This window comes from Tenrec ecaudatus, chromosome 4 (genome assembly GCF_050624435.1).
Source record: "Tenrec ecaudatus isolate mTenEca1 chromosome 4, mTenEca1.hap1, whole genome shotgun sequence".
Lineage (NCBI taxonomy): Eukaryota > Metazoa > Chordata > Mammalia > Afrosoricida > Tenrecidae > Tenrec > Tenrec ecaudatus.
In genome coordinates this window covers 16,313,014-16,321,922 of record NC_134533.1, presented here as the reverse complement: position 1 = coordinate 16,321,922, position 8,909 = coordinate 16,313,014, and the positions used below count along the sequence as shown (strand labels likewise).

Here is an 8,909-nt window from a genome sequence, read left to right as displayed (position 1 = left end):
TGGAGAACATTGCCACAGCCCCGCAAGTTGTTGCCACCTAGTTGGCACCATAATTGTCTTTTGGAGCCCATTCCATCGTTCTATCAAGCCAGCGTTTCAGGATGATGAGGAACATGGTAGGACCAGTGAATTCCATAGGAATGGGCCTATTGCTGAACTGCATTTGCAGTGAAGTAAGTTCCTTGATCTGAAGCAATGCTCTGTGGGATACCATGCTGGTGTATGAGGCATTCTGTGAGTCCACGAATAGTAGTATTGGCAGAAGAATTTCGTGCAGGGAAGGCAAATCCATATCCAGAGTAGGTGTCTATTCCAGTAAGAACAAAGTGCTTCCCTGCATGATGGAAGTTGTCCTATGTAATCAACCTGCCACCAAGTTGATGGTTGATCTCCCCAAGGAATGGTCCCATATTGTGAACTTACTGTTGGTTTCTGCTGCTGGGAAATGGGACACCCAGCAGTGGCAGTGGACAAGTCAGCCTTGGTGAGTGGAAGTCCATGTTGCTGTGCCCATGCATAATCTCCATCCCTGCCACCATGTACACTTTGTTTATGTGCCCATTGGGCAATAACAGGAGTGGCAGAGGAAAGAGGAGGACCAGTCTCCACAGTGCATGTCAACTTATCCCCTTGATTACTAAAGTCCTCCTCTGCAGAGGTAATCCTTTGGTGAGTGTTCATGTGAGATACAATTAACTTTACTTTCTTGGCCCACTCAGAGAGGTCTATCCACATACCTCTTCCCCACACCTCCTTGTTACCAATTTTCCAATCATGGTCCTTCCAATTCCCTGACCATCCAGCCAAGCCATAAGCCACACTCCACAAATCAGTATACAATCTCACATCTGGCCATTTTTCCTTATATGCAAACTGAACGGCCAGGTGCACTGTTCGAAGTTCTGCCCATTGGGAAGATTTCCCTTCACCACTGTCCTTTAGGGAGATTTCAGAAAGGGGCTGTAGTGCTGCTGCTGTCCACTTATGAGTGGCACCTGCATATCATTCAGAGCCATCCATAAACCAAGCATGATGTTTTTGGTCTTCAGTTAAAGTATGGCAAGGAATTCCCCAGGAGGCTATAGGTGCACACTGGGAGAAAGAAGGTAATGTGACAGGAGTGGAGACTTTGGGCATTTGGGCTACTCCTTCATGCAGCTTACTTGTCACTTCATGTCCTGCTTTGGCCCAATCTCGTATATACCACTTCCATTTAACAATGGAGTGTTGCTGCGCACATCCAACTTTATGATTCTATGCATCAGTCAATACCCAGTTCATGATAGGTAGTTCAGGCCTCATGGTGACCTGGTGGCCCATGGTGAGACGTTCAGTGTCCACCAAGGCCCAGTAACAGACCAACAGCTGTTTTTCAAAGTGGGAGTAGTTTTCTGCAGAGGATGGCAGGAATTTGCTCCAAAATGCCAATGTTCTACACTGTGATTCACCAATAGGGGTCTGCCAAAGACTCCACACTGTATCTTTATCTACAACTGACACCTCTAGCATCATTGAGTCAGCTGGATCATATGGTTCCAGTGGCAAAACAGCTTGCACAGCAGCCTGAACCTGTTGAAAAGCCTTTTCTTTTTCTGGGCCCCACTCAAAATTGAAGGCTTTTCATGTTACTTGATAAATAGGTCGAAGTAGAACACCCAAGTGAGGGATATGTTGCCTCCAAAATCTGAAGAGGCCCACTAGGCATTTGCCTCCTTTTTAGCCATTGCTGGCACCAAATGAAAGCGTATTCTTAACTTAGTAGGGGTATCTTGACATGCTCGACACCACTTGACCCCTAGAAATTTTACTGAGGTGGAGAGTGCCTGAATCTTCAATGGGTTAATTTCCCCAACTCTTTCCCCAGATATTGTACCAATGAATCTAGAATCTTTGATACATCCTCCTTACTGAGTCCAATCAGCATGATGGCATCAATATAATGGACCAGTGTGACATTTTGCAGAATAGACGGGTGATCAAGCTCCCTTTGGACAAAATTTTGGCACAGGGCAGAGAATTGATGTACCCCCGGGGGAGAGTTCTGAAAGTATATTGTTGCCCCTGCCAGCTGAAGGCAAACTGGTTCTGGTGGTCCTTTGAGACTGGTATTGAGAAGAAGGCATTAACCAGATCAATAGCTGCATACCAAGTACCATGAGAAATTATAATTTGCTCAAGCAATAAAATCACATCTGCAACAGCAGCTGCAATTGGAGTCACCACCTGGTTAAATTTATGATATTCCAGGATCCATCTCTCTTCTTTACAGGCCAAATGGGTGAGTTAAATGGGGATATAGTAGGAATCACCACCCTGCATATTGCAAGTCTTTGATGGTGGCCCTGATCTCTGCAATCCCTCTAGGAATGCAGTACTGCTTTTGGATTACTATTTTCCTAGGTAATGGTAGTTCTGATGGTGTCTACTTGGCCTTTCCTACCATGAAAGACTTATTCCACATTTCAAGAATCCAGTTTGGGGGTTTTGCAAGTAACTAAGCATGTCTACTCCAATGATGCATTCTGGACCTGGGGAAATAACCACAGGATGGATCCGGGAGCCCACCGAACCCACAGTGAGGCATACTTGAGCTACAACTCCAAAGATAAATTGACCTCCATAAGCCCCCACTCTGACTGGTGGGCCTACGAAACACTATGGGTCTCCTGGAACTAGTGTCATTTCTGAGCCAGTGTCCAGTAATCCCTGAAACGTTTGACGATTTCTTTTTCCCCAGTGATCAGTCATTCTTGTGAAAGGCCGCAGGTCCCTTTGGGGAAGGGCAGAAGAAAGACTAACGCTATAGACTTTTCGGTGATGTAGCAGGGTCCTCCTTCAAAGGCACCCAACCTCCCCTTCATTCAAGTGGTTGTAGTTCTATAAACTGGCTCAGTTCTGGGAACTGATTGAGTGATCATGACTGTCTATTCTGCTGTTCACCTGATCTACCATGCTTCCGCTTGTATAGATCATGTAAAATATTTAGTAGGTTTCCCATTTATTTCATTCCTTGGCACACCGTGGCCAAGTAGTCAATGCCATAATTCCGTACAAGACATGTTGCTTTGATTGCTACGGAAACCTTGTTGTCTATTATGACGATGCCCTATCAGTCCCAAAGTGGGCAAATGTCAGAGCTCGCTTAGGGCAGTGCCCACTGTTAATCTTGTTGCACATAAAATAGCAATTACAGGAGTCTTAAGAGATGCTTGGGCCCACTTTACAAACTTGTTCATTATTGTTGTGGTAAAGGGTATGTCCTCAGGTCACCCCCATTTTGGGTCTATGGGACTATCCTGATAGATCCATTCCAACATAACATTTCTCTAAGCTTTTGGATGCCTTCTTTAACAGTGTACCAAGGTAGGTCAGGTACTTCAAGTTGGTCAAATTTAGGTCATCTTGCAGTCCATGATTCATTGAACCAACCAAATAAAGAATTAGAACCTCTCTTAGCCTCTCTGGCAGAGACATTGAAAGAATTGTCTGTACTTAGGGGTCCCATATCCAGAAACTCAGACCAGTCTAAAATTACATTTTGTGCACCAGTATCCCACAGGCTTAGTAACCATCCCAGGGACATTCCCCAGGCTTCTGCTTGCACATATTTTAAAACTCGAGTAGATCTTCATGAGTATAGCGCACTTCTTCTTGGATAATCATCTCAATCTCACCTGTAGGAGCTTTCTGAGACTAACTTTTAGTGACAGGTCTAGTAGAAATAATGTGTGGTGATGAGAGATGCCCTAGGTCAACCAGAATCAAGGTATTGATGAATTAGTGATGAGTCACTTGACATCATTTCCAGTAAGAAAAATGGTTACTTTTATTTTTCATAATCATTAGTCTTGCATTAAAATTAAAACTAAACAAAAGGAGAAGAGGTGGTGACCTTATATAGATAAACAGAAAAAAACTATTATTTCTATCCCTTGGTTTTAGTCATCTATCATTTTCTTACAGAAATTATCACATGACCATAGTGTGTTTATCAATAATTTTATGAAAAAAGAAATTAATTCCATTAAAAGTCTATATTTACATAGTTCCAAATAAAATATAGTAACAAAAAGCAAATACTTTCATTTGACAATTCATACCTTTTCTCATTTTAGACTCAAGACAAATATTTTGACTAGCCAACCAAATAAATATTTTAGTTTTTATCCTGATACACATATTTGTTATTCTTCTATTAAAATCTAGCAAGTCTACTCTCGTTATTTAACAAATTTCCACTACAATGCATATGCGTACACATATGGTCCTTGAATAGGCTTACTTTCTGGATGGAGTTGTGTGTACCTGAATTAAAATATATGCTTACATTACCATATGAAATGAATATGTGAACAGATAAAGCTATGAAAAGGGTTTTGGGAAATCAAAACCTAAAAATTCTTAAGTGTCTACTGAGCCAGTCTCATGTATGTTTTACACTTCAGAGTATGATGCTTTTTTATTCTGGAGAGCAGACTTTTGAGAAAGGAAGAAGACCACCCTAGGAATTAAGTGAAGCATGGATTTGAAATGGAAACCAGTTCACAGAAAAAATCTGAAAAGAAAAAAACTTGATTGCTGTACATCCTATAATATTAAGAACTTACGCCAGTAGGGAATTTTGCCTTTTCGACTGCCTTTTTGAATGCATTCTTGACTTCTTTGTTCCTCAAGCTATAAACGAGGGGATTCAGCATGGGGATGACTGTTGTGTAGAACACAGATGCCATTTTATCTGTGTCCATGGAATGACTGGAGCTGGGCTGTAGGTACATGAAGATGACTGTCCCATAGAAGATGGAGACTGCAGTGAAGTGAGAAGCACAGGTGGATAAAGCCTTCTGATAACCTGCTGCTGAGCGCATTTTTAGGATAGTGGCAAATATGAATAGGTAGGAAACCAAGATAATGAGAAGAGCAAAAAATATATTACAGGTCGCCACAAAAATAAGAACCAACTCATGAACACGTCTATCAGAGCAAGAGAGAACCATGACTGCTGGAACATCACAGAAAAAATGATGGACCACATTGGACATGCAGAAAGACAAGCTGAAGGCACCCCAAGTGTGGATGGAGGCATTTATGAAGCCACAGGTGTAGGAACACATGGCCAGACAAGCACTCACATTTGCTGTCATGGTGGTGGTGTAATGTAGGGGTTTGCACACTGCTGCATAACGATCATAGGCCATGGATGCCAAAAGGAAATTTTCCACAGTTGCAAATACTGCAAAAAAGAACATCTGAGCAGCACATGCGTTGTAGGAGATGATATTGTCTCCTCTAAGAAGCCCAGCCAACAATGTGGGAGTGACAGCCGAGGAGTAACAAAGGTCCACCAGAGACAAGTGACTGAGGAAAAAGTACATGGGCGTGTGGAGACGAGAATCCAGTATAATCAGCACAATCATTCCCAGGTTCCCAAACAGATTGATTAGGTAAACTAGAGTGAACATTATAAAGAAGGGGACCTGAAGCTCAGGGACATTGGTTAGTCCTAGAAGGATGAACTGAGTGACTTCAGTGCTGTTCTCCATAGATATTATTTGGGAATCAAGAAATGCCCTGTGTCAATGAAGAATAACAGAAGAGATTGTTGCAGAGAAGAGATCTCCGGGCGAAATGGAATTATATAAATATTGCATGCATGATTTCATTAAAGCAATAACTTAATTGTACTTCAAGACTCTCCATACATAAAGCATGGCCTTGAAAAATAAAACTGAGTGCACAAATTATCTGTACCATTACTAACTAGTGCAATTCAATGATGGAAGTTCTTGGAATATCTATCCAATTTTTAAGTTTTATAAATAATTTGGAACAGGGATTTCTCGACTCTAGCTCAATTTAAAATTACTCCGTATCTAACATTTCTAAACTCAGTATTTGGAGATAAACATCAAAGTAGTTGAAAAATTATAGGTATAGCAGATGTGATGGTATACCTTCAGCAGCAAGGGCATGCACATATAACTGAAACATGTCATCGTAAAACCAAAGTTTCTTTATCAAAACTATGCATTTCAATTTCTTTACAAAACAACCGTATCACATTCAAAATACTCTCCATTACACTTAATACTTTTGCCAAATCTGCAATTCCATTCTTGATACATTTTTCAAACTCATCTGTTTGTATGCCCCATAGCACCTCCCTCGTTTTTTTCCTTCAACTCTTCAATGTCATCAAATCACTGTCCTTTTATGTCCCTCTTCATATGTGGAAACAAAAAGAAGTTGCACTGAGCGAGGTCAGGTAAGTAAGTGTGTGGGGTAAGAGAGGCATGGTGGTTTTTACCAAAAACTGGTGCACTGAGATGGCTGTGTGAGCAGGTGCATTGTTGTTGTGGCAAACCCAGTCTCCTGTCTGCAACAAAGCAGGTCATTTTTGTTGCACACTGATAGCTATCTTTTCTGAATCCCTAAATCGAAAGCATCATTGACAGTCTGACCTGGTGGCATGAACACCAATTACACTAAAAGTCAACATTTTTGTCTGTTTGTGAAGCTGACAGATGTTCAAATCGAGGTTTGTCATTAATCAACCTTTCACTTTTCTTGAAATGAGAAAACCACTTGTACACTTGAGTTTTTCCCATGACACTGTTCTTCTAAGCTGTGTTCAAAATCACAACTGTTTCTGCAGGGAACAAAATTTCACAGCCAAAGCTGTTCTCTTAAATTGGCCATCACACAAAAAATGAGGTTTGATAGAAAATGCTTTTACAAAAAAATTCACTGTGACCAGAGAGAACCTTTGAAGGTAGCACCACTGGGTGCACTACCTCAGAGCAAGGTGCATGGTGCTCACTTAGTGGGAAAAAAATACATAGTATGAATGCTCCACTGAGCTCAGCACAATTCCGGTTTTGTTTGGGTTTTTTTTTTTTGTTGGGTATCCCCTCATATGCATTAGGTTGAAATGGATCCAAATTTCAGCCCTATTATTTATTACATAGGAGTGATTGATCCAAACCTAACTCATCTGAGCCTTGTTTTCTCCATCCCCAAAATAGAGGTGGTCATAAGACCCACATCAAGGTATTGGAATGAACATTAAATGAGATAATAGATTATAAATGAGAGAAAATGGGTCTATAATAACTGATTCATATAAGGTATGACATTAGGATAAATTAGTGTTAGGTATAACATTAGGGATGATATTATGATAAAACGTGGCCTCTCTTTTGGTGTTGAGGAAGGTAGGTAGTGATTTAAAGTGTGGCTGAATATGAGTATTTACATCTGTTATCCTCATCCTTGGTTTTCATTACAGACTTGTTTCATTGAAACATTCTTCGTCCCTTTCTTTCTCTGCATCCCCATCCCATCTGAGGAGCTATCCCAACCAGGTTCATATGAGGCCTTCTTATGCTTCCTTTATTCTTTGAAATCCATATTCAACTTGGGTTGAAAGAATAAATATATTTAAACACATTTTTGTCTCTCTTTCCTGTTATCCCATAGCTGATTTGCAGAGATCAAGGTTTTAATTTCATAGACCAAGGGGACATTTTTTATGAGACCTATATTAGGAAAAGTCCCATGTTTTATATTTTTCATCTTTGAATCAGGTAGTGTTCAAATACAACACTTTATACCTTCTGTTTGAATATGAAATTTTTGGCAGGACAATGATTCTCTACTAACCACTATTCATCAATAATTCTCCTCAAACTTCATTTTATCAGCCTGGATTATTACGGTCTTAGATTTTCCCAACTTTGATAGAGACACATGAGCATTTGGAGCCTATGCTATGCCCACCAGGCAATGATAATATTAGTAATTATAGCCTCATCTTTTCAATGAAATCTTACAATACTCTTGAAAGTTATATAACATTATTAAGTTCTGTTTACTGCCAAAGATTCATAAGTTTATATGATACTCTATAATTAAATATATAGTATGAAGAAGGTTTAAGATACAAGGCCTAAACCCAGGTCTGACAAATGAAAAGTCCTGTACTTTCAGCACTGTCAGTATTTGGAGAGCCACGAGCAGTAGGAAGCATGCAATTATGTGGAAAGGTTAATAGTGACTATAATTCAAAAACCAAGTCCATGCCAGAGGTCAATTCTGAGATACAGTGACCCTCTGTAGAGCTTGTTGTTGTTAGGTGTCATTGAATCACTTCTGACTCCTAGAGTTTCTTAGGCTGTAAATATTTAAGAGGACAGATAGCGTCAACTCTCTCACAAAGTAGATGATGTGGTTGGATTGCCTTGAAACCAAAAATCAAACTTACTGACATCGAGTCAATGCTGGTGCATAGTGATTCCCTGTGGTTTTTTGAGACGAAATTGTTCACAGGAGTGGAAAGCCCAGCCATTCTCCCATAGAGCTGCTGATGGTTTCCAACCCGTGCCTAGTGCGTGATCACTACACCACCAGGGATCCTCCTATTGTTGAAAGTCTAACACTTATCTCAGACACCAGTAGGGATCCTTAAAATAGAGACTCACTCACTCACTCACTCACTCACTCACTCACTCACTCACTCACTCACTCACTCACTCACTCACTGCCGTCCACTCATAGAGACCTCGGGAAGAACTGTCTCTATGTGTTCCCAAGGTTGTAGATATTTCTCCCAAGGAGTTAGTGGGTTGGAACTGTTGACCTAACCCTCTCTGATACCAGGGCTCCAAAATAGAGTATGACTACTGAAAAGACCACTCGGAGTAGATCAATTAAGACCACTCAATAGCTAAAAACGTATCCTTCAATTCTTTCTTTTTATGTTTTATCTTCAATTAGAGACTAACAAATAGTGCACAGGATGAAGTTCTGACCTACTCAGTGAGAATGTGTCATAATGCTCTTTTATTTTTGTCGTCAAGGCAATATGATGTTTCAATCTTTAAAGCACATACTGATGAAAATTTTGGTAGTTT

At 40.5% G+C, this 8,909-nt stretch overlaps 1 protein-coding gene across 1 annotated transcript; it reads right to left on the bottom strand.

Annotated features, from left to right (window-relative positions):
- Nucleotides 1–4,595: 4,595 nt before the first annotated feature.
- LOC142445652 (olfactory receptor 5B2-like) lies at nucleotides 4,596–5,561 on the bottom strand. Its single transcript, XM_075547596.1, has one exon. It carries the CDS (start codon nucleotides 5,538–5,540, stop codon nucleotides 4,596–4,598), a length of 945 nt encoding a protein of 314 aa, XP_075403711.1. The 5' UTR covers nucleotides 5,541–5,561.
- Nucleotides 5,562–8,909: the final 3,348 nt, after the last annotated feature.

What these genes read in the sequence shown, in the direction of transcription:
- LOC142445652 (XM_075547596.1), bottom strand. Translation starts at nt 5,540, where the DNA reads ATGGAGAACAGCACTGAAGTCACTCAGTTCATCCTTCTAGGACTAACC.